Source organism: Xyrauchen texanus, chromosome 27 (assembly GCF_025860055.1).
Source record: "Xyrauchen texanus isolate HMW12.3.18 chromosome 27, RBS_HiC_50CHRs, whole genome shotgun sequence".
Classification (NCBI taxonomy): Eukaryota; Metazoa; Chordata; class Actinopteri; order Cypriniformes; family Catostomidae; genus Xyrauchen; species Xyrauchen texanus.
In genome coordinates this window covers 37,652,031-37,678,660 of record NC_068302.1, presented here as the reverse complement: position 1 = coordinate 37,678,660, position 26,630 = coordinate 37,652,031, and the positions used below count along the sequence as shown (strand labels likewise).

The 26,630-nt window shown below is 39.0% G+C and overlaps 1 protein-coding gene across 2 annotated transcripts in view; it reads right to left on the bottom strand.

Moving 5' to 3' along the window:
- grip2a (glutamate receptor interacting protein 2a) overlaps positions 1–26,630 on the bottom strand; it is a 45,963-nt gene that overhangs the window by 4,505 nt on the left and 14,828 nt on the right. For both annotated transcript variants that reach the window (XM_052093761.1, XM_052093762.1), the window contains exons 6-20: positions 25,431–25,506; positions 22,691–22,836; positions 22,136–22,283; positions 20,937–21,091; positions 13,954–14,079; positions 13,193–13,363; positions 11,568–11,754; positions 10,554–10,699; positions 10,346–10,426; positions 8,482–8,545; positions 8,169–8,314; positions 7,930–8,074; positions 5,077–5,216; positions 4,701–4,892; positions 2,680–2,830 (exon numbers count right to left, since the gene is read on the bottom strand). In XM_052093761.1, the coding sequence (XP_051949721.1) occupies positions 2,680–2,830; positions 4,701–4,892; positions 5,077–5,216; positions 7,930–8,074; positions 8,169–8,314; positions 8,482–8,545; positions 10,346–10,426; positions 10,554–10,699; positions 11,568–11,754; positions 13,193–13,363; positions 13,954–14,079; positions 20,937–21,091; positions 22,136–22,283; positions 22,691–22,836; positions 25,431–25,506 (2,074 nt within the window). The remainder of the gene's footprint in view (positions 1–2,679; positions 2,831–4,700; positions 4,893–5,076; positions 5,217–7,929; positions 8,075–8,168; positions 8,315–8,481; positions 8,546–10,345; positions 10,427–10,553; positions 10,700–11,567; positions 11,755–13,192; positions 13,364–13,953; positions 14,080–20,936; positions 21,092–22,135; positions 22,284–22,690; positions 22,837–25,430; positions 25,507–26,630) is intronic.

Here is a 26,630-nt window from a genome sequence, read left to right as displayed (position 1 = left end):
ACATTCAGCTGCATTGAAGGTTCCCAAGGGCACAGTGGACTCCGTCATTCTTAAATGGAAGTTTGGAACAACCAGGTCTCTTCCTAGAGCGGAGCAATCGGGGAAGAACGGCCTTGTTAAGAAAGGTTTCAAGAATCCGATGGTCACTCTGGTTGAGCTCCAGAGATCATGTGTGGAGATGGGAGAAACTTGCAGAAGGACAACCATCACTGCAACACTCCACCGATCTGGGCTTTATGGCAGAGTGGCCAGACGGAAACCGCACCTCAGTGCAAGACGCATAAAAAAAAAACCTAAAGGACTCCCAGTCTGTGAAAAACAACATCTGGTCTGATGAAATGAAGATTGAACTGTTTGGCCTCAATTCTAAGCATCATGTCTGTAGGAAACAAGGCACTGCTCATCACCTGCACAATACAATCTCAACGGTGAAGCATGGTGGTGGTAGCATCATGCTGTGGGGATGTTTTTCAGCAGCAGGGACTGGGGGAGTGGTCAGGACTGAAGAAAAGCTGAACACGGCAAAATACAGATACATCCTTAATGAAAACCTGGTCCAGAGCACTCAGGATCTCAGATTGGGCCAAATGGCTCATCATCCAACAGCACAATGACCCCAAGCACACAGCCAAGACAATGCAAGAGTGGTTTAGGGACAACTCTGTGAATGTCCTTGAGTGGCCCAGCCAGAGCCAAGACTTGAACCCAATCAAGCATCTCTGGAGAGACCTGAACATGGCTGTCCACGGATGATCCTCATCCAACCTGACAGAGCTTGAGAGGATCTACAGAGAAGAATGGCTCCAAATCCTGTGATTGAGTATGGAGTGTTGATTGATGTGAAAAAAATTATTAAAATTGTTTTAGCATAAGGCTGCAACATAACAAAATGTGAAGAAAATGAAGGGTTCTGAATACTTTCTGAATGCACTGTATATATACACACACTGTCTGGCCAAAAGCAGATACTTAAGAGCCTATGATTGGACCATTATTGCAGTGATTAATGTTTAAGCTGGCAACAATTCTTTTAACCGTAACTGATGCAGTGTGTAGCTTCTCATATCTTAAACAGCCATGCAAGAAGACGTATCCCCGTAGTCATGGAAAAGATGTTACTGTGACGAGAATTTACAGGATTGGGACTAAACAGCCATGTGGCCACAAGACGATCAATGGATTGTTTTCTTCCCTGATGGCACAGGCATGTGTGTGTATATACACACACACACACACACATACACACACACACGTGTATGACAATGACAAGATTGTTCGGCCTCAAATTGTGGTTCAGGGAGCATGAGAGTGGTTCAACTCTCTACTCATCAATACAAGATCTCTGCCAAATATTAATGCAAATCTGGACAGAAATAAGTGTTGTGACGTTGTAGAAACAATGCCACGACGAATGCATGGTGGAATCAAAGCTAAAGGCGGTCCAACAAAATAATTGAGTATGCAACTTTTTTTTGGCCAGGCAGCACACACACGCACACACACACAATATTAAAACCACCTGGCTAATATTGTGTAGGTCCCCCTTGTGCTGCCAAAATAGCACCAACCCACATCTCAGAATATCTGATATTCTTCTCACCACAATTGTACAGAGCTGTTATCCGAGTTACCATAGACTTTGTCAGTTCAAACCAATCTGGCCATTGCTATTCTGAAATGCAGGTTGGTGCTGTTTTGGCGACACTAAGGGGACCGACACAGTATTAGGCAGGTGGTTTTAATGTTGTGGCTGAGCGTTGTGTGTGATATATATATATATATATTTAAATAAACAAAGTACAAGTCGAAATGTAGTTTTTTTGTGGTAATCAAAATTATGCCATGTCGATAATGCTTAGCTTGTATTGATACCAGAACTTATGTACCTCAATATTTTCAACAAACCTTTCTGTGTAATACTTCAATATTTCCACATTCAACTTGTGGTGTGAACATAGCGTAGTGACAATAGGAGCTTTCAGAATGTTCTGGAAAATAACAATTTATCGGTTTATAAGTCATGTGTGAAAAGGACCTGTTGGAAATTACTGGTAAATCAGCTCTGGCAATTCCACAGAATAAGCTGTGACGTTACAGGAAAAGTTCAGTTCTGATGCTATCTGTAAACAAATCTGTAAGATTAATGGTTTTAAGCATGTACTACGTCAGGACACGCTGACGTCAGAAGTCCACTTTGGGTCAAAGTTGAAGAAATTACGCAATTATTCGTAGTTACATTTAACGCCGGTCACTCAGGAACCAAAAAATGCCGTCAGATTGGATAGATAGTGAAACTAAAAGTCTAAGAAATTTATTGATAAAAATCACTAGCCTCCTTTGGGAACTAGGTATAGATGGGACCAAAAGCCTTTGTCAATCAGCGTCACAGAGTTTAACAGCATTTTGGTGCTGATGTGTGAATGGTAGCAAAAAGCATAAAAGACGTTCAAGAGCACATGAACATGGAAAATTAGCAAAAGACAGACTGAGAAAAAGAATAAATCACCACGAGACTGTTAGTAAATCAAAACTACTGTATAAACAAAGCATCGCTAAGAAATGTTTTATAAGCTGTAAAAGGAGTAAATGTCACTTTCTGAAAAAATATGAATCTAGTTCCCGTCTTGTATCTCTATTGTACCAATAGAATGAACAATAAAAACTTGAGCAAAATCTCACCCAGAATACGTCCAGTCCTCCTCCCCCAGCCTCCCATCATACACTGCGGTTCGGTGGGCGTGTCTTCTGGAGGTCAGTGGGCTCCTGTGATTGGTCTGTCTCCAGTCATTAGGGTGAAGTGTGTAATCAGGTGTCCTATGGATATAGACGCCTGAAAACAAATTAAAGGGAGATAACCCAGTTTTGGTTCAGATGGTTCACCCAAAAATACAAATTCTGTAATCAACTTACCCTCATGTTGCTCGAAACAATGCATGTTTTGACTTCATTGATTACAAACGGCATTGGTTCTTGCACGTCTCGCGAACCAATCACAACATTCCCAGTTTAAATACATGCAACCGCGAATTAGATTTGAGAGATGCAGCGGAAATCAAAGCGGAAATTTTGTGTTTCTCACACAAAGCTATCGAATGCCTTTAGAAGACTTGGAAAGTAGAAAACGAGTCATATAGACTACTTTTTGGAGATTGTCACCCCTGGTCACAGTCTACTTTTGTTGTTTGGTAAAGAGCAGCTTGGACATTCTGCTAAACTTTTCCTTTTGTGTTCAACAGAAAATACAGAACTCTAATATATGGCCATATACAAACACACCAATCAGCCACAATATTAAAACCACCTGCCTAATATTATGTAGGTCCCCCTCGTGCCACCAAAACAGCACCAACCCGCTTCTCAGAACAACATTCGGAGATTATATTCTTCTCACCACAATTGTACAGAGTGGTTATCTGAGTTACCGTAGACTTTGTCAGTTCAAACCACTCTGGCCATTCTCTGTTGACCTCTCTCATCAACAAGGTGTTCACAGAACTGCCACTCATTGGACGTTTTTTGTTTTTGGCATCATTCTGAGTAAATTCTAGAGACCGATGTGTGTGAAAATCCCAGGAGATCAGCAGTTACAGAAATACTCAAACCAACCCGTCTGGCACAAACAATCATCCATGCTATCATCTAATCAGCCAATCATGTGGTAGCAGTGCAGTGCATAAAATCATGTCAGTTAATCATAACGTCAGTTAATGTTCACATCAACCATCAGAATTTGGGAAAAAATGTGATCTCAGTGATTTGGACCATGGCATGATTGTTGGTGCCAGATGGGCTGGTATGAGTATTGTATGTTTCTTCAAGTTCGGGCAATTTCATGTCCCAGAGGTTGATTTTTATTTGAAAAAAAAAAAAAAGAAAGATTTATTTAAACCTTTTTCCTTTTTGTTATATGAAGGTCACATTAAAAGGCATTTGAAAAGTACCAATTTCCAAGTCAGTTTTATTGTACAGACTTTTTTCTTGACTTGTCCCAGACTTTCAATTTTAAACTATGAAAATCCATTATACAAATATTATAATAATACAAAATCTTTATGTGTGAAACTTATTTCTATCAATCTTTAAAAAAAAATGTACCACACTGAAAAATTTGCCCCTAATAAAGTGTACTGTACTTGTTAACCAATTCAACAAAAGTGAACAGCATGAAGATGAAACATGAGACAAGTGGCGTTTGAAGAAAACAAAGAAAAATCTAAATACTGTAACACTTGTGAGCAGAATATTTTTATTGCCGTTATATCTAATCAATCTTTTATTTTGCCAAATTATGTGTAAAGTATGAAAATATTATTTAATTGTGAGTATTAAGAATACACTAAATGAAATGTGGATATCTGACTTTTTAATATCAGTGAATGAATAAATGAATCATGCTTTTGCATATATTTCTATATATCAGATTTCTGTTTTTATACTGGTTTAGACATGAAAGTAAATCATGACAGAATTTTTATTTTTGGGTGAACTTGGGTGATCCCTTTAATTTCACCAATGACCTCAATAACAAAACTCTTAGGACGTACTCCAATCCAGGAGCAGTCTAATTTGAGGCATCCTCCAGCCCACTTAATTAATGTCCAAATAAGTTAATTAACCTTTGCTGACCTTATATAAACTTTAGTCAGCCCTCGTTAACCCTCAATTACCTTCTTCATTATCTAATCCCTGGTATTCCTCACCTTGACTTCCATAGCCAGCATCCAGGGCAGAGCTATCCCATGAGTCCATAGCTGAATCCAGACTGGGAGGTGTGGTCAGGCGGTGAAATTCGGAGTATTTACCACGCCTGTAAGAATCGGAGCGATCGTCTTCCGTGTCACTCACACATGAGGCTGTCCGGGACGGGCTGCTCCTGTCCGACTCCAAAAGCGCTGGTACAGGAGGCAGAAAAGACAGATATAGGTCATGAGGACATGTTATGTAAGGTTATGCATTATTCACAGCAATGGATCATCTGTCTGCTCTTATAAAGAAAATGTTTACACAAACTTCTCCAAACACACACAGGTTGCACTAGACACTTAATTGTCCATGTGGTGTACGTGTGAGACTTACGTTCAGACCGTTTTTTAATCTTGAGTGTGACAGTGTCTCCAGCCGTCTGTAGGAGGTGAATGGCTTCGCTAAGAGGTTTTCCCTTCAAACTCATGTTATTGATGGCCAAGACACGATCACCAACATGAAGAGCGCCAGTCCTGCACAAAAAATATTTAAAAACAGCCATATCATACGTGGCCTGCTCCATTTTAAATCACGTTGTCCCAGAAACACAGAGTTTTATGACCAAAAGTAAAAAGAAATGCATTGAAATGGTTACATCTTGACAACCGTTTGAGTAGAAACATTATCGAAACATTAGAAAACCAATACACATACAGTGGCATGCAAAAGTTTGGGCACCCCTGATCAAATTTTCTGTTGCTGTGAATAGCCAAGTGAGTAAAAGATGGCCTGATATCCAAAAGGTGACATTTCTTTAATATTTTAAATCAATTTTACTTTTTTATATCCATCTTTTACAGTTTCAAAATAACAAAAAGGTAAAAGGGCCCAAAGCAAAAGTTTGGGCACCCTGCATGCTCAGAACTTAGTAACTAAATGTTTTTAAATTCTTTTTTGGGGGATTTTCACTCATTCTTCCTTGCAAAAGGCTTCTAGTTCTGTGAGATTCTTGGGCCATCTTGCATGTACTGCTCTTTTCAGGTCTATCCACAGATTTGCGATGATGTTTTAGGTCAGGGGACTGTGAGGGCCATGGTAAAACCTTCAGCTTGCACCTCTAGAGGTAGTCCTTTGTGGATTTTGAGGTGCGTTTAGGATCATTATCCTGTTGTAGAAGCAATCCCCTTTTCATCTTCAGGTTTTTTACAGATGGTGTGATGTTTGCTTCCAGAATTTGCTGGTATTTAATTTAATCCATTCTTTCCTCTACAAGAGAAATGTTCCCCTGTGCCACTGGCATCAACACAAGCCCAGCATGATCGATCCACCCCCGTGCTTAACAGTTGGAGAGGTGTTCTTTTCATTAAATTCTGAACCCTTTTTTCTCCAAACATACCTTTGCTCATTGCGGCCAAAAAGCCATATTTTAATGTCCGTAGGATTCGTTTCTAAAATGCATCAGGCTAGTTTAGATGTTCATTTGCAAACTTCTGACTCTGAAATTTGTGGTGATGATCCAGGAAAGGTTTTCTTCTCATGACTCTTCCATGTAGGTCATATTTGTGCAGGTGTTGCTGCACAGTAGAACAGTGCACCACTCCTCCAGAGTCTGCCAAGTCTTCCTTACGGTCCATTGCAGTTAAACAGGGGTTTTGATTTGCCTTTCTAGCAATCCTATGAAGAGTTCACTCTGAAAGTTTTCTTGGTCTTCCAGACCTCAACTTGAACTCCACCGTTCCTGTTAACTGCCATTTCTTAATTACATTACCTAACTAAGGAAACGGCTACCTGAAAATGTTCTCTTGCTTTGTGGGCATCAATTATTTAAATTTTCAGAGTGCTAGGCAGCTGCTTAGAGGAGCCCATGGCTGCTGATTGTTGGGACAAGATTTGAGGAGTCTTTAGAGTTTTTATAAAGCTTTGAAATTTGCATCACCTGGCCTTTTCAAATGATGATTGTGAACAAGCCATAGCCCTAACAAGCTAATTAACGTCTGAGACCTCGGTAAAAGTGATCCGAGAGCTCAAATTGTACAAAACAAAAATAATACACTTAATACTGAGTGGTGGTGGCGTAGTGGGCTAAAGCACATAACTGTTAATCAGAAGGTCGCTGGTTCGATCCCCACAGCCACCACCATTGTGTCCTTGAGCAAGGCACTTAACTCCAGGTTGCTCTGGGGGGATTGTCCCTGTAATAAGGGCTCTGTAAGTCGCTTTGGATAAAAAGCGTCTGCCAAATGGTTCGTGATACAGCCTCTGATCCTTATTGGCATCTTGACATTTAATTCATTTATACGTTACATGAGAACTGTTTGGTATATTAAAATGCTTTTCATAACTTTTTGTCATGAGTGTCCCAAGATGATAACTTGGTAAATTTCGTGCTAATCGGATGTTATAAAAAGTAGGTTTTCAATGAAATTCAAAATGGTAGACAGGAAGTATGACTGACCATGGCAAATTGGGTATCATTCCACTCCCTATGCCCCAAGGAATCCAAATCGACCAGTCTTTTGATTTTAGGCCAGACTTTTCAGAAGTTATAGGCAAAAATGCCATTTATTATTATCATCATATTTCTTGACCACTAGCTGGCGCTGTGCCAAAAATGTGCAGGTACCCTCACGTCATGCTTGTGATGACACATACCAAGGTTTGTGTCAATATGCTTAAGCATCGCAAAGATACAGTCTTGCGTCCATTTTGGCGTGCACGCCATCAAATTCATTGATATGGTATACGAGAACTGTTTGGTCTATCATCATGAATCTCAAACGTTTTTGTCATGCATGTCTCTAGATAATACATGCAAAATTTCAAGTGAATCGGACATACGTTCTAGGAGTTAGAAAAGGTAGTTGTTTTTTTTATTTACAATGGTGGAAAATCTAGTGGGCGGAGCAGATATACAATGCAACCTTTGCAGACGTGGCATGACCCAAGGAATCAGAGAAAAAATAATGTTGATTCTAGGACTTATGATTCAAAAGTTGTATGCCAAAATGTAAGTGAAACTGTTGGTGGCGCTACAGGGTTAGAGACCCCAAATTTTGTGTAGGGGCTAGTCATACCCACCGCTATTAGTCTGCCGAATTTCAGCCATTTCCTATATACAGTTTTATGGGCTGTCAGATGACATAAATTTTAAAACATGCTATTTTTGTGTGTATATTGTACTACTGCATAAATCATGGCACAAACAACCCACTACAGACACACAAAGGCATGAGTGATTGTGTGCACCTTTGTGCGAGACCGTTGCGGGTTAGACTGGAGATCAGAATGGGGTTGAAAGGTTCTTCAGTGCCAGATATTGTGATTCCAAGAGGACCCCCATGTCTCTTGAGCTCGACTGTGAAAATAATGGAACCAGACGACTCCAATTCATCTGTAAAATATGCACATATTAATAGGTAAGAAGCAATGATGTCAAAGAATAATTAGCATTTCTGAGGTGCGCACACACAAACACATGCCCTCACCCAAGTTATCTTCATCTTTCTGAATGCGCAGTTTGACCATGCCCTCAGCCTGTCGGAGAACCATCATGGCTTCTTCCATTCCACAATGATCCAGTCGTACATTATCAATGGCCATTAATCGATCACCTGGCTCCAGAGTTCCTATTCTAAACACACAAACACAAATTATAGATGTTCATTCCTAATCAAAGCTTAAAATACTGCTAAAAACATAGGGACAGCATACCTATCAAACTCTGTAAAACAGTTATAGACACTTTGATAATATTAAAGAATATAAAATGAACTGGTTTAACAAGTATTGCAGGTGTACCTGTGTGCAATACTTCCTCTTTGTATCTCAGAGATGATCAGAGGTTTTCCTGGCTTCTTGCTTGCTGCAAGTCACAATTGATTTACAGTGTTAATTTGTACAATTAAACAGTATATCCACAGACTAATTACAGAGAAAAACTGTAGAATATACAGTGCCTCTGGAAAGTATTCACAGAGCTTCACTTTTTCCACATTTTGTTATGTTAAAGCCTTATTCCAAAATTGATTAAATTAATTATTATCCTCAAAATTCTACAAACAATACCCCATAATGACAACGTGAAAGAAGTTTGTTTGAAATCTTTGCAAATGTATTAAAAATAAAAAAAACGATAGTGATACATAAGGATTCACAGCCTTTGCCATGACACTCAAAATCATGCTTGAGATGTTTCTACAACATGATTGGAGTCCACCTGTGGTAAATTCAGTTGATTGGACATGATTTTGAAAGGCACACACACCTGTCTATATAAGGTCCCACAGTTAACAGTGCATGTCAGAGCACAAACCAAGCCATGAAGTCCAAGGAATTGTCTGTAGACCTCCGAGACAGGATTGTATCGAGGCACAGATCTGGGGAAGGGTATTGAAAAATGTCTGCAGCATTGAAGGTACCAATGAGCACAGTGGCCTCCATCATCTGTAATTGTAAGAAGTTTGGAACCACCAGGACTCTTCCTAGAGCTGGCCGCCCGGGCAAACTGAGCGATCGGGGTTAGAAGGGCCTTGGTCAGGGAGATGACCAAGAACCCGATGGTCACTCTGACAGAGCTACAGCGTTTCTCTGTGGAGAGAGGAGAACCTTCCAGAAGAACAGCCATCTATGCAGCACTCCACCAATCAGGCCTGTATGGTAGAGTGTCCAGATGGAAGCCACTCCTCAGTAAAAGACACATGACAGCCCACCTGGAGTTTGCCAAAAGGCACCTGAAGGACTTCCAGACCATGAGAAACAAAATACTCTGGTCTGATGAAACAAAGTTTGAACTCTTTGGCCTGAATGGCAAGCGTCATGTCAGGAGGAAACCATGCACTGGTCATCACCTGGCCAATACTATTCCTACAGTGAAGCATGGTGGTGGCAGCATCATGATGTGGGGATGTTTTTCAGCGGCAGGAACTGGGGGACTAGTCAGGATCGAGAAAAGATGAATGCAGCAATGTACAGAGACATCCTTGATGAAAACCTGCTCCAGAGCGCTCTGGACCTCAGACTGGGGCAAAGGTTCATCTTCCAACAGGACAACGACCCTAAGCACACAGCCAAGATAACAAAGGAGTGGCTATGGGACAACTCTGTGAATGTCCTTGAGTGGCCCAGCCAGAGCACAGACTTGAACCCGATTGAACATCTCTGGAGAGATCTGAAAATGGCTGTCCACCGACGTTCCCCATCCAACCTGATGGAGCTTGAGAGGTCTTGCAAAGAAGAATGGGAGAAACTGGCCAAAAATAGGTGTGCCAAGCTTGTAGCATCATACTCAAAAAGACTTGAGGCTGTAATTGCTGCCAAAGGTGCTTCAACAAAGTATTGAGCAAAGGTTGTGAATACTAATGTACATGTGTGTGTGGTTTTTTTTTTTTTTTTTTTTTTAAATTTAAAGTTTTTTATTTGTAATAAATTTGCAAAGATTTCAAACAAACTTCTTTCACGTTGTCATTATGGGGTATTGTTTGTAGTATTTTGAGGAAAATAAATAATTTAATCAATTTTGGAATAAGGCTGTAACATATCAAAATGTGGAAAAAGTGAAGTGCTGTGAATACTTTCCGGATGCACTGTATTTGTGATATCTGAACTTAGTTTTCACTATTTTATAAGACAGCAGCGCCCCCTGTTGGTCAATCTCATCGCTCACCACTGATAGTAATGCCTAGCTCCACTCCACGTCTCTTGGGTAGCTTCACCTGAAATGTGCCACTGCTGGGAATAACAGACTCTATGGGAGATTTATAAAGAGAAACACAAAGAACTTAAACTAAATTAAATACATGTGACTGTAGCTTTGTAATCTCATTCACTTATAATCAAATAACTTGAGTTTTTCATTGACAGCTATTTATTACCTGCAACATCAAACTCCACTTCCAGTATGACCTTATTGGCCAGCGCTGCATCTCGGAGCAGCTGATTGGCCTCTTCCAGTGTTCCGTCCTCAGTGGAAATTCCATTAATCGAAAGAAGTCTGTCACCGACTTGTAACACCCCACACCTGGAACACAAACATACATATGCAAATAAACACACACACACACACGCATGCATTTTACCTAATATTTACATGTACTCATTTAGAATTTATTACATTTATGTACACATATCCATACAAAAAAGCAAAATAAAAGATGCTGATTTGTACTATATTTTTTACATGGGATTTTTTAACCACGAGTTCAGTTTAACAGTGAATGAGTGGTAGGTTTCACAATGCAAGTCATTTATATATTTCTGTAATTCTCTAATATAACTGTACTTAAACTAAGCCAATATGGTATATTAGCAGGCGGCTGGCTCAGGTGGTAGAGCGGGTTGGCCACTAATCGCAGGGTTGGTGGTTCGATTCCCAGCCCACACGACTCCACATGCTGAAGTGTCCTTGGGCAAGACACTGAACCCCAAGTTGCTCCCAATGGCAGGCTAGAGCCTTGCATGGCAGCTCTGCCGTCATTGGTGTGTGAATAGGTGAATGAGACGCAGTGTAAAGCGCTTTGAATAACGCTAAGGTTAAAAAGGTGCTATATAATTGCAGACCATTTACATCTGATAAATACAAAGTATTAATATAAATACTGGTATATCCTTTTAGCTTGTGTATTGTTTCTGTTTTGATAAGTGCAGCAGGTTTGCAAATTGGGGACTTTTAGGTCAATACAGTAATAGTAGATTTTTGCAACTAATCTCTCCAATCCTGAACCAAGTTGTCACAGAAGATCTTTGTACATCCTCTCAGCTTTCTCACATGTGGCCATGTGTGTGCACATGTAAATACATCTATCCACAGGCACTAAATGTACAAGACAAGCCTGTCAGCATGCATCACATCTAGAGGTTGACAGCTTGGAGCCGCAGCGTCCTCTCACCTTTCCGCAGGTGTGTCTGGCTCTATAAAGCGGATGCAGGCAGGCGCTGACAGCGGCTCTGTAGCAAACACTCCTCCCTGTAACTGAAGCCCCAACCCAGTAAGAGGATCTCCTCTCAAAACCACCTCACTGGTCTCTATATGCACGACCTGACCACCAGCGCCCACTGTACTCGACGCCAGAGACACTGACGAGTGACAGAGAGAGAGACACAGAGGAAACCAATCATATACAGAATGTAGGGGATAATGTGCAAAAGAAAGTCTTAAAATGTTTAACAGCTAAAATTATTCCTGTAACTTCATGTCAGACCAGGTTAAAAAAATGAACAGGGTTTCAGGGCAGAAATTACATCAAAAGTGATAAAAATGCCCCAGATATTTTCAATTTGGTGATAGAAAATGCCATATACTGTATAAGAGGCATTAAAAAAAGAAAGAAAAAAAAAGAGCTGTAATCTAATAATGCAACCAGCTAGCAGTATGCTTATTGGGTCAATCTGTTTAAAATCAACCAAAAGTCCATGACTCAAAATTTTGTGACTAATCTTTTTTTTTTTTTTTTATAAATAAATCAAAAATATTAAATGACCATGATTACTGAGTAATACATTATTTTGTTGAGGGGTTCAAAATGACAATTTCACCTATGATTTTGGAGGGAAAACTAGACATCAAGAAAATAACTTCAGAAATGTGGCAGCGTCATTATTTTATTTCTACACATACTGTAGATAGAAAGATAGGTATTTTACTAAAATCAGTTGACTTCAGCAACCCTTCTTAAATGTATGCCAATGGTGGAAGTCCTAAAATGGAAACAAGAACACTTTCTTTTTCAAAGTTGGCATGCATACAATTCCAGAAGTGTTAAGAATATCTTTATATTAGTTTAGATTCTGGTTCAGCACAAACTTTTATTTTGGTATCTTCCATTTTAAGGCCCTATATGTTTCAATCCTAGAGACATGGGGCTCTCAATGTGGCTCCATATGTTCAATGGACAAAAAACAAATGTGTGTCTCATGGTATAAAGCAAATAATGTTGAAACTAGAAATGTTCCTTTATTTATTAACCTATAAACAATAATGTCAAAATCCTAATTTTCCAGAGTCCAAAAATACACTATTATTCATTATAAGTGACAAATGCAATACTTATATCTAGTTTTTAGAAGGTGCTGAAACTCTATTGTATTTATACTGATTTTCTTGACATCCTTTTCTACCATAAAAATATCTGGGTGTCAGAGACTGTAAATTGTAGAGATCCTAAACATAATGGGATGTTCTCAGATCCCCACAAATACTCAGGTGCGTACACACACCCATTAGACACTAGGTGGTGCTATAATTACTACATTTATATTTTCCCTAATAACTCTGGAACCGAATGGGCTATTAAAAATTATATATATCATTCAGTGCCTCCAAATGAATTGGTCATATGAAAGTTTTCTAACCTCATTGCTATTTTAGTTTCCGTATCCTGAAAGCAAGACTACATTATGAGTGGGAATTTGTCTTATGCTGCCAGAAAGAGTCACACAGCGTAAGAAAGAGACACTACACTTGATCTTAGCCAAAGGCAGAGAAGAGAGATGTGGGAATCAAGTGTTTACTCACAGGAGCTCTTGTGGTCTTTCCTCCGGTGTCTCCTCTTGGTGACGGTGCTGCGGGGGCTGGAGGGGTTTGAGGGCAGGGTGTTGCTGGGGTAAGTATTGGGGTATGATGACTGAGTCCCAGAGTTGTAACTGTGAAAGCCAGATGTATTTGTAGAGATGCCAGATGTCACAGCTGGAAGAGAGATCGAGCATTTAAAATGGTCATTTCTAAATAGCTCAGTTAATGCTACTAGAGTATAAAGTATGCTTACAGTGCAGTATATATATATATATATATATATACAGAAATAACCTTTATTTCTGAGATTACAACTTTATATAACATTATATATAACAAAATATATAAAAAACATTTGTATAAAATATCTTAACTTGATAAGACAAGAAGAGTCATGGTATAAAGATATACATCTAGTTGATATTACTTCTATTTCATTCATCACACTTGAAATGGAAGGTCATGTTGAGCGCAATGTATTATGGGACACAATACTGTATGTCACAGAACAGTGTGCTCTGTTTGTACACTGTGCATTTGAATACTGTACTGCAAAAAAAGTACAAGTAGTAAAGTTGTATGCCATTCCGAACATACCCTAAATGCATCCACTCCTAGTCAGGTTTGTAATTCAATACATTAGATTGAAACATTTAAAAAAAAATTATATATACATTAGAACATGTAAATTCATCTACAGCACAAACTTACACTACATTATGAACAAAAAAGCCAAAACACACACACACACAGGGGACACTCACATCTGCTGTGTGATGGTGTAGGAGTGGTTTGACTCCAAGCCAAAGGCGTTTTTTGGAATGGTGGAGGGGCGCTGGTGTAGTTCTCACTAGAGTCCCACTGACGCTGACTGCTTCTCTGGACACGTACTGCAGGTAACACACAAACACACGTTCATACACAAACACAAATACACATTAAATGGGGCACTAAGTGGGTTATTTCTGCTGAAAATGAGCTTATGGTTACAGCACTGCAGATTTTAGTATTCAAACTGGGATACGCCTTCAGAATTTTCACACTCTAATTCATTGACATTTAGATGTCAGTGTGAACCTGAGACACTGCTAATAGGCACATCTTTCATTTACTCATGTGTAGACAGCACATTTATTCCCTCTATTTCTCTGTCTTACATTTCCTGGCCAAAGCTGACAGCAGTGGAGGAACCATCTTAAAACTCTTTTGTAGCTCACGTTAGAAAACAAATGCTCTGGAAGCGATTCTGAGGACATTGTTTTGAAAGCTGACAGCAATAGATCCTTCTGACACATGTAGCTACACAGCTGTCACTAACGATGCGTAATTAAGCACACGTTCTTGTCATGCTCATTAGAAAATGCCACACCCATTAGACAGAGACATTCACATAGAGGAGGGTTTGCTTTCTGGGTCCTGCATTTTCTATTTAGTTCTACACATCCCTTTTTTTTTTGAGAAGCCAATCACTTTGGTCACAGCTCTTTAAAAGCATTTGGTTGGAATGTAGCATGTTAGTCATGGCATGAGTGTTTACACTGTCAGATTTGTCAAAGAGGCATAGCAAATCTGGTGTTATTTTTGGCTATATAAAAAAAAAAACTCAGTATTTATTATGTATACTACTGTACACAGTATGCAAATTTATGCATCCAATATCCTAATGACCTACTGTATTTTCTGAAATGTGCAGTATTCCACAATTTCCTGTGATCAGCCGTGATTTGTAACATCTTCTTTTTTACTTTTTTACTTGAATGAAAAGACATTTTTATGGAACTGGATTAAAAATGCAAACTAGGTGGTAGCGGGACCCCACCCAGTGAACTACATATCCAACTCCGTGAGGTAATGTGAAAATTATGTAGCATACTACTGTTTGAAATGTGTATTGTTGAGTAATGTGTACTAGTAGTATTCAACGCAGTGTACTGACAGTAAACAGCATATGGGGGTTTCTTCAACTTGAACTTCCGATACAGTCTTACTAAAACCTTTTTCACACCCTCACTAGTTTGCTTAATTCCTCTGCTAACAATGTCCAACGGTGTGTGTACATGCATCACAGGGGATTTATGCCATTTTTTTCTGAAAGTCATGAAAATTCCCACCACAGTGTCATTTCCAGCACATTTCAAATTCTTTATTGTGTTTAATAGAATTCTGGGGTGGAAATGACGATGATGAAAATTTACATTTTTTATGTTTTTGAAATAAAATGGCCAACTCCTTGGTTTTGCTAATGCTAATGTTATAGCTAACAGTTTATGTATCCTAAATACAGAAAATAAAATTATATTTTCACACTAAGTATATTTTACCAAAATTAAATCTGGATTGGAAATGACACCCACAAATATTTTGTGATGAAAAGTGATATTTACTTTTGATTTTTCTCTGTTTTCATCAAATATCACTTCCTCTCAAGCATGCTCTTCACTGACACATGTGTCACCTTGGTTAGCAAGTACACTAATGTTTGAAAACTTTATTAGGGGCAAAATAGTTTGGTGTGGTGGAAATGATGCCACAACTGTGGGACAGCTGTAATTTGTGTCATTTTCACACAAATAAATATTTAATAGTTTGTCACACTTTGTTTAAATTATCCTAGTTTCAAGCTTGTAATAATTTGTAGTTTTAAAATGGATTTGTATAGTTTAATATTTAAAGTCTGGGTCTGTGACAAGGCTGAAACGGACAAATCTGTACATAAAAGGCATTTGAATGGTACCAAAAATAAATGGAAACACTTTACAATAAGGTTCCATTGATTAACTTAAGTTAATGCATTTGGTATCATGAACTAACAATGAAAAATATTTTTTACAGCATTTATTAATCTTTGTTAATATTAGTTAATAAAAATACAATGTTCATTGTTAGTTCATAGGGCATTAATGTTCAAATGTACAACTTTTGATTTTAAAAGTATATAAGCAGATGCTTTAGAGCCTGTGATTGGACCATTATTGCGGTGGTTAATATTTCAGCTGGCAACAATTCTTTTAACCCTCATTAATGCAGATGGTGTGTAGCTTCTCATTTCTTAAACAACAATGTCGGAAGATGTATCCTGTGTTCATGGAAAAGATGTTAGAAACATTATTGGCCTGCATCAAGCAAAGGAAACAACTAAGAAGATTGCTGAAATAACTGGAATTGGGTTAAGAACTGTCCAAGGCATGGAAGGATGGTGGTGAACTGTCAGCTTTGCGGAAGAAATGTGGTCATAAAAAAATCTTGAATGATCATGATTGGAGATCACAAACGCTTGAAGTCACATCATAAAAAATCAACTGTAGAACTCACGTCTATGTTACTGTAGAACTCACTGTACCTCACATTTCCTTACAGGATTGGGACTAAACAACAGTGTGGCCACAATAAAGCCAATTTTTAGTGAGGCTAATGTGAAATAACGACTTCAATTTGCTAGGGAGCATAAAGATTTGACTGTGGAGCAATGGAAAAAGGTCATGCGGCCCGATGAGTCCAGCATTTACCCTAATCCAAAGAGATTGGTGCATCAGGGTAAGAAGGGAAGTGCATGAAGCAATGCACCCATTATCAGGGGTTGCATTAACTGGAAATTCTCCTGTCATTTACTTATTATTATTTTTATTTTTTTAAAGATTGACAGAATTTCAAATGCTGTCCATCATTTTGACAGATAAAAAATTAGAGCATTTTCACCTTGTGCATCAGTTTTGACTTCATTGTCTCTCTCTCTCACACACTTCAACTGTGTGTGTGTGTGTGTGTGTGTGTGTGTGTGTGTGTGCCCTGATTATTGCTTTGTATTAAGATGCGTATTAACAGGCATCATCACCATTAACACCAGGTCGTATGTGTCTATTTTGACCAACTGTGTTTGGATTTCGATATATACTTTTTATTTGCATACATCAGTCATTACACGTTACATAGTGTGTTACTACATGATCAGTCTGTCTCTTTAATAATGAAGCACAAAAAAGTATAGTAAAAAAATGAAATCACAAAAACCAGCACATTTAACCTAGTGCAAATATTAGCCTATGTTTAAAGCAGAATTGTCAGTTATTTTAGAGGAGTGCCTGCATTTCAGAGATGTGTGTTTGTGTGTGTGCGCTTCTCATCTGTGACTTTATTGTTATAAGCTATCAGGCACATTGAAGAAGTTCAGTAAACCTGTGCATTATCCGATCGGATGGTTATTTAACTTAAAAGCCACACGTACTTGTAAAGTTTAAAATCTTGTTTGAGCACAGTGGTCGATTGACAGGTAGCTACTTTCATCCAAGAATTCCTTGGTTTCACCAGACTTGTGCTTGGGGAGACAAAAATATAATGAAGCCTATCCTCTGTCATGTATATGCCATTATAATGAATACTACCACCCTGAATGTAGTACTTATAAAAAATTAAAAAAGTATGATGGATAAAAATAGACCATAGACCATGAGGGAAATTTTACAACTCAGTCTGTCAAAATGTAAGATAAATATTTTTTCATGCGTAACCTCAGCTCATCATGCATAGTGCCCACTGTACAATCCTCTGGAGGCAGTGTTATGATCTGGGGTTGCTTCAACTGGTCAGGTCTAGGCTCTACAACATTATGCAGCAATAAATTGAAGTCAGCTGACTACCTGAATGTACTGAATGACCAGGTTATCCCATCAATGGATTTTATCTTCCCTGACGGCATATTCCAGGATGACAATGCTAATATTAATCAGGCCAGATTGTGAAAGAGTGGTTCAGGGAGCATGAGGAATAATTTTCACACATGAATTGGCCACCACAGAGTCCTGACAGGTTCAGTGTCCTGAAGAGTCCTGACCTTTACCCCATTGAAAGTCTTAGCGATGTGATGGAGAAGACTTTACAGAGTGGTTCGACTCTCCCGTCATCAATACAAGATCTCGGCCAAAAATCAGTGCAACTCTGGATTGAAATAAATATTGTGATGTTGCATAAGGTTGTCGAAACAATGCCACAATGAATGCATGGTGGAATCAACTAAATCAATGAAATATTAGAGCATGCAACTTTTTTTGGCCAGGCAGTGTACTAGTGTTACCAAATAAATGAAGGCCTGGTAAAAGGTTTCAAAATCCATTTTAATCTGACCTTCATATAAGAAAAAGAAAATAGTTATTTGGTTCTTTTTAATAATAATTCAACCATTTAACATGAAAATGCCAGAAACACCTGTATACTCTGCAGTATGCAGTAAGAAGCATGCTAGTATTCCCTTCTGAACACAGCCTCAGTTTTCAGCTCTGAATTGTACAATCTGTGTGCACGAAAAAAGATTTTTCTGAGAGCTGAGCCACATTGTGCATCGAGCTAAAGAAGATGCAGGTGCACAAATCGTTTACTGTACCACTGCTGTCTCTGTTTATTCCATCCAAATCCAATGATACAGCTGAAATGTAGTTGTCTGGAAACATGGTAAAGCCATAGTGAAGGCTCTGGGCTTGCATACAGTGAATCGCACGTGCAAGGGTGTGTGTAGTCTGGAGGGTAGGGGAGGTCTTGCGCACAGCACTCAGCATATTAGGAATGACTCATGATAGTTGTAAGAAAGTGTTCAAAAGCTGGATAACAACCACTATAAACCCAGCATGGCACACAGAAAGGTCAAAGAGAGACAAGAGCAAGAGAAGAGGGGAGAGGATGATAAGCAAACATATCATCCTAGCTAGGACCACAGTGTAAAGTAGCAACTGTAAATGAACAGATTGAGAGTAGAAACAAACATAGGATCTGGACTAAAAATAGAGCAGACCCATACAAAAAAAAGATGTCACGGTGGTTGTTGTACTAATACTGTTGGACAAGAAATTGGGTCGGATACAACCTGTGGGAAACAAATGCTACGAATACCAACATACCGCTTACTGCATACTGTGCAGTACACTGAATATGATCCACTGTTTAAATCATTTTAAAAATAGTACACATTATGCAACAATAAACATTTAAAGCAGTTGTTAAAACGTTGTCACATGACATCATTATATTGCATGCTTAATTTGCAAGCAGCATGCAGTTGTCATCTCGGAAATAAATATGGTTATTTTGCATTTTTAATTCAAGTTTGGGTAAAAAACGTCTTAACTTTTGACAGCCCAATCAAATAATGAGTGAATAAAAATATGTAACATACACTCACCTAAAGGATTATTAGGAACACCTGTTCAATTTCTCATTAATGCAATTATCTAATCAACCAATCACATGGCAGTTGCTTCAATGCATTTAGGGGTGTGGTCCTGGTCAAGACAATCGCCTGAACTCCAAACTGAATGTCAGAATGGGAAAGAAAGGTGATTTAAGCAATTTTGAGCGTGGCATGGTTGTTGGTGCCAGACGGGCCGGTCTGAGTATTTCACAATCTGCTCAGTTACTGGGATTTTCACACACAACCATTTCTAGGGTTTACAAAGAATGGTGTGAAAAGGGAAAAACATCCAGTATGCGGCAGTCCTGTGGGCTGAAAATGCCTTGTTGATGCTAGAGGTCAGAGGAGAATGGGCCGACTGATTCAAGCTGATAGAAGAGCAACTTTGCCTGAAATAACCACTTGTTACAACCGAGGTATGCAGCAAAGCATTTGTGAAGCCACAACATGCACAACCTTGAGGCGGATGGGCTACAACAGCAGAAGACCCCACCGGGTACCACTCATCTCCACTACAAATAGGAAAAAGAGGCTACAATTTGCAAGAGCTCACCAAAATTGGACAGTTGAAGACAGGAAAAATGTTGCCTGGTCTGATGAGTCTCGATTTCTGTTGAGACATTCAGATGGTAGAGTCAGAATTTGGAAACAGAATGAGAACATGGATCCATCATGCCTTGTTACCACTGTGCAGGCTGGTGGTGGTGGTGTAATGGTGTGGGGGATGTTTTCTTGGCACACTTTAGGCCCCTTAGTGCCAATTGGGCATCGTTTAAATGCCACGGCCTACCTGAGCATTGTTTCTGACCATGTCCATCCCTTTATGGCCACCATGTACCCATCCTCTGATGGCTACTTCCAGCAGGATAATGCACCATGTCACAAAGCTCAAATCATTTCAGATTGGTTTCTTGAACATGACAATGAGTTCACTGTACTAAAATGGCCCCCACAGTCACCAGATCTCAACCCAATAGAGCATCTTTGGGATGTGGTGGAACGGGAGCTTCATGCCCTGGATGTGCATCCCACAAATCTCCATCAACTGCAAGATGCTATCCTATCAATATGGGCCAACTTTTCTAAAGAATGCTTTCAGCACCTTGTTGAATCAATGCCACGTAGACTTAAGGCAGTTCTGAAGGCGAAAGGGTGTCAAACACAGTATTAGTATGGTGTTCCTAATAATCCTTTAGGTGAGTGTATATTACTTTTGGTTTATTCGTCATATTTACAGTAACTATACTTAGACAAATTTGACAAAATCTCTCTTTGGTGACATGAAGACTTCATTCAAAAAAACTAATCATAATTGTATGTATATATATATATATATATATATATATATATATATATATATATATATATATATTAGGTTAGGTTAAGGGATACTCTGTAGTCATTATACGTAATTAGCTTTACCTAAAAACACAAATGTCAAATATCTTCAAAAGCTTGTGAGTTTGAATTTTTGTGTGAATAGTGTCCATTAGCATATGTGCACATTCATTGCAACCATCTCTCCATGTGTAATATTCTGCTGTAGGTGTAAATGACAGTGTGGCTTCAGACCTGTGTCACATACGCTGTGCTGAGAGGGCAGAATCTCTAGTTTTGTGAGTTCTGAGGAGTTTGACAGAAGCTGATGTGCCTCCATCAGAGAGCAATGCTCTGTGCTCATGCCATCTATAGCCAAGAGAATATCTCCTACATGCAAAGCACCACACCTGAGACAAAAAGAGATTGCAGAGAGAGAGAGAGAGAGAGAGAGAGACAGATGTGGTAATAGGGTAAGAAAGTAACTTATGTGACAAGTGAAGAAGCAAGGTGAAAACAGGAGGTGACTCAACAGATGGGAAGGTGTTGGGTGAAAAAGAGACAGCGAGAGAAGAGAAATGCAAAACGCATCTGTTACTGCATGATGAATTAGCTTACACTTCATTAGTTTTACCCAAATCAAATGAATCATGTTTTGGTTGTCTGAGCATTTACATGGATATAATCAGACCTACACTGACTGTGTGAGGTGTAATCTTGAGGAACAAATTAGAAGACATTTGGGCCCTGTTCACACCTGGTATTATAAAGATGCGTTTTTGAGACATGTCCGCTGCAACCACATTCAGAGGAGATCCAAAATAATCGCAAACGCATGTGACAACATTGGGCTCGTAGTGTGAAAGAATTGCTGGTTAAGTGCACATTTAAAAGGAAATAAATTTCACTGCTGTTTCCAGTACATGCTTTACGTATCTATCTGGACCGCACACAGAGCACTAGACGCTCTGAGCAGCTCTTCGTCTGCTTTGGGGGACAGCAGAAAGGGAACGCTGTCTGCAAGCAGAGACTCGCCCACTGGGTTGTCGACGCCATTTCCCTGGCTTATCACACCCAGGCCGTGCCCCCCCCCACCCCTTGCGGGTCCGAGCTCACTCTACCAGGAGTGTTGTGTCCTCGTGGGCACTGGCTAGGGGCACCGCCTTAGCAGACATCTGTAGAGCAGCGGGCTGGGCAACACCTAACACTTTTGTGAGATTCTATAATCTCCGAGATGAGTCAGTATCGTCCCGTGTTTTCTCAGGTCCGAGCCCGTAGAACTCGGTAGCACGCTGACGATTTGGGAATTTAGAATGAAACTGTTACCCATGTAATGGTCATAGATTTGTAATTGTAAATGCATGTGTGCTGGTGATTCTTCAAGCAGTGTTGCCTTTGAATGGATGTACTGTATGAGAGTGTGCATGTATGATTGTGTGTGCATTTGCACTCACCTGTCTGCAACACTGGCAGGTTTGATTTTCTGGATTGTAATGACCTGTTTGTTCCTATAGAGAGTGGTAGTAAGACTGATACCCAGTACTGAGCCTGCAGAGTGGGCAATCTCCACCTGCAGCGGCCCTGATGACTTCTGGACTGAGTCTGACATAACACCAAACCAGAACCAGAGAGAGAGAGAGAGAGAGTGATGCACAGAGAATGAACAACATTCCTCAATTGAGACAATAGTTGAGATACTGCACAGTAAGAACATAGAACTATAAAATGATTGTGAATAGCATAGCTTAATTTGGTCTTGGAAGAATTGGATGATAACTGATTTAATTCTTATATAAAAAGAGAAGAAACATGAGAGATGAATGAAAATCATCTTCAAACGCTCGCAATTTAATTGGATCTCATTCTAGATAATGAAAAGATTTCACTTGTGATTCTTTTCCCAGTGGGAATGGAATATGTTTTGAGTCTAATTAAGGCCACATGAGAGTCTGTGCATACAAGCATACTCAAGTTTATGTGTGCACGTACGCATCTGTGTGCTTGCTCACCCATGACTGTGATGTCATACTCGATGAGGAAGAAAGCCTCCTGGCTGCTCTGCATGATCAGAGTCAGAGCGTCTGCATGTTTCAGTCTGTTCAGAGCAACGCCGCTCACACTCAATACACGGTCGCCCGCTCGCAGGGTCCCCTCTCTGACAAAGAGACAGACAGAAACACAAAGAGACAGAGCCGTGGATGGGTACAGAGATGAAAGAGAAATACAAAAGGGATTTGAGTAGAGGATGTAACGCTAACACTAAAATACAGGTATCAAAGTCATTTTAATAAGTTCTTTTTCATAGTCATTAAAACAGTCAGTGTTGTGGTAACATAAATGACATATTTGCATTTGTCATTATCCAAACAAACTTGCATTGCTTTCAAGCTACACATTTTATCAGTGTGTTCACTGGAAATTGAACCTATGACCTTAGCATTGTTAGTGCCTTTTCCTACCAGTTGAAGTACAAGAACACTGATTTATATTTTCATGTATAGTTCGGGCTCAAAAGATTCCCTGAAAAGTGAATAAGAAATGATTAAGATTTCTAGGTCACTGTTTGCTATCGTGACATTGACATTCTTTGGAACATTAGAAAATCATGCAACATCAGTTTTGCACAAACTTGTGGAGTCCATGTCAGCCTGAGCACATGCGGTCATTAAAACATACCAAATAGGCCTACTAAGAAAATATTAAATTTATGTACATTTTTCATAAGTGGATTCAGCATTTGGCAGATGCTTATTTCCAAAGAGACTTTACAGTACATTCATGGCAGGGGAGACCGGGGCTAGTTTTCACACTTTTTACACTTTTTACACTACAGTACCAGTGAATGTTTCTCAGGTTAGGTTTATTTTTCAAATTGAGTTTTTGCATAGCTGGTCTTCAGCATAGACCTTTAGAAGTTTTGGCTACAAAAAAGCTAATAAAAATATTCACTGTTCTTGCCTAGGACAAAAGATACAGTTCATTGTACACACACTGACCATTTGTGACAACATGCCCCACTACTGAGACAAATAGTCACAGTACATGGGGCAAGTTGTCACAATGGAACTTGTCACTAAACCAGTGTCGTATGAACATTGGGAGTTGATGGGGGGAATGTGTATCCATTATCCACAAAACACAATCTACACATCTCTTTAAAGGAATAGGTCACCCAAAAAATGTAAATCCTCCAATTATTTCCACACCCTTATGCATTTCTTTCTCCTGCAGAATACAAACGAATAATCTAAGAAGAATATCTCTGCCCCGAAGATCCATATATGCAAGTCAACAGGGTCCAAATCCTTAAAGCTCAAAAAAGCACATAAATGCAGCATAAAAGTAGTCCACAAGACTCCAGTGGTAAAATTCTTGTCTTCAGAAGTAATTTGATTGGAGTGGGTGAAAAACAGATCAAGTCCTTTTTTACAATAAATTCTTCTCCCTGCCCAGTAGGTGGCGATATGTAAGAAGAATGTGAATTGCCAAAAACAAAAGTAGAAGAACTCTTAGGAGAGAAGAGCACTTATGATGGCTGTTTGAAAGTGGAGATTAATAGTAAAAACTTATTTTTAACTTATTACTAAATATTGATCTGTTTCTCACCCACACTGTTTCTCACCCACACCTATAATATTGCTTCAGAAGAATTGAAATACTTTTTATGCTCCCTTTATGTGCTTTTTTTGAGCTTCAATGTTTTGGACCCTGTTGACATTGTATGGCCCTACAGAGCTTAAATGTTCCTCTAAAAATCATTGTATGTGTTTAGCAGAAGACAGAAAGTCAAACCATTTGTCTTAAGAATACTAAGAAATCTTTCAGTATAAATCTGCCTTCTTAATATAGTTGACCCATGCCATTGTGGTTTGATTAAGTTTGCTTGTTTTTCCCAAGAGCTATAACAAAAATATGATAAAAGGAAAAATGTAATTTGGAAGGTAGAACATTCCTTTAAGAGAGCTTTGAACTAGGTGTTTAAAACCAACATGCAAGACTGCTGCTAGATATAAAAATATATATATTTGAATTGTGCAATTAGGCTTTTGACTACAAATCGCATTGAACTAGCTCCACTCTCTCCTATTCACTAAAAGTATCAGTGAGTACAGTATGTTCCCTGGGAATCAAACCCGTGACCTTTTGGTTACTAGTACCAGTTGAGCCTCCATACCCCCACTGTATATAATATGTTAATTTGAATTCACTATAGAGCATAATGCAGGGTTTAATATGTATTTGTGTGTGTGTATGTGTGTGTGTGTGTGTGTGTGTGTGTGTGTGTGTGTGTGTGTGTGTGTGTGTGCGTGTGCGTGTGCGCGCGCGCGCTCTGGGCTGTGTTCTACCCTTCTCACTCATTCTAATGTCATCAGCCTATGCTTCAGTTGGCATGTATGCCTCCAAAACCAGCTTACAGCGCTCACCAACCACGTGCACACACATTTCACACAAACTACTGCATGCTCTCACACTAAACATATATAATATCTCTCACAAAGACACAACAAAACACAAACTACATTTCAGAAATGTATACACAAACACCTACCCAAACACAAACAGACGTCACATCATTATGGTCACACACAGACAGGGTCAGAGAGATTCAAGATGATTCAGACATTAGACTAATTAACAAACGGAGACGGTCAAATGGGGCATCTTTTGGCCCACCGCACATCCTTTCTAGCTAAGGAATAAATATATCTCATACACACACTCATATGATCTGACTCATAGTTGTCTCACCTGTCTGCAGGTCCTCCGGGTCTAACATAGGTCACAACTAGAGGTCGAGCCTTTTGCCAGTCCTCATGGAAGCCCCCTGAAAGCATGTGAAACACACACCTGACGTGCCAATCTGATGCCCTTAGTCATAACACCCTACTAAATACATACATAAACCATCTGCTGTCCTTGAGTGAAACATCAGAGCTAAAACACAAAAGCCATTAAATAAGATTTTCCTAATTTTTTTAAATTATTTGGGGGTATTTGGGAGGAAGATAAAGATGAAAATTTAAAGGAATATTCTGGGTCCAAAACAAGTTAAACTCTATCGGCAGCATCTGTGACTTGCTGTTGACTATCACAAAAAATAATTTAAGATAATGCATTTACAGTGGATGTCTATGGACACATCCACACTAATCCCTTTTTGATTGAAAACTACATTTTCAGTTTTGTCTAATTTCAATGTTATCATTTTCCCAGTGTTTATTTTGTCAACGAAATCACTGATGAAAACTGTAGTTGACAAAAGATTATTTGATTTCATCAACGCTAAAACACGAGATGAAAAAGATGCGTCATGACGAAAATTAAACGATTTTATTAATGCATACTGTTGACGAAAATATGATGAGAAAAAAATTATAACAGTGCAATGAATAAACAGAAGAGGAAATATCTAGAGAAACATCTGTTCATAGAAGAAGATATTAAACATGGACTCATCTAATCCAATAATCCATTAAGGATCTCTTGAGCTGCGTGAGTTGAACGCACTTGAACCCCGGCAAAATGAACCACTTAAAAATGGGTTAATTACCTCACTCAAATGCATCCTATTTATACATGAGATTAATAACTATATCCGCAGCATTACAACTTACATCTGTACAGAGAATAAACAGGTGACTTTGAATTATATAATGCGCTAGTCATATTATGCGCAACTTGCATGTGAGTACGCGGTTTCTGTAAATAACATGCTGCATGCAATGCAATAACCTAATAATGGTCTCTAAAGCGTGAAGAATTCAGACTACAGTAGGCCAACTTCTAAAGAGTCAATAAAACTTAGTATTTTCATTATATGCTTTTATCTCAGGAGCTCAGGTTTTCACACCATAGACAGTTGTAGAGTATTTTGTCTGTTTGGTCTTTTACAGTCAGACAACCTTTTTTGTAATTTTGCACATTATCACCAACTAAAATAGGCCTATA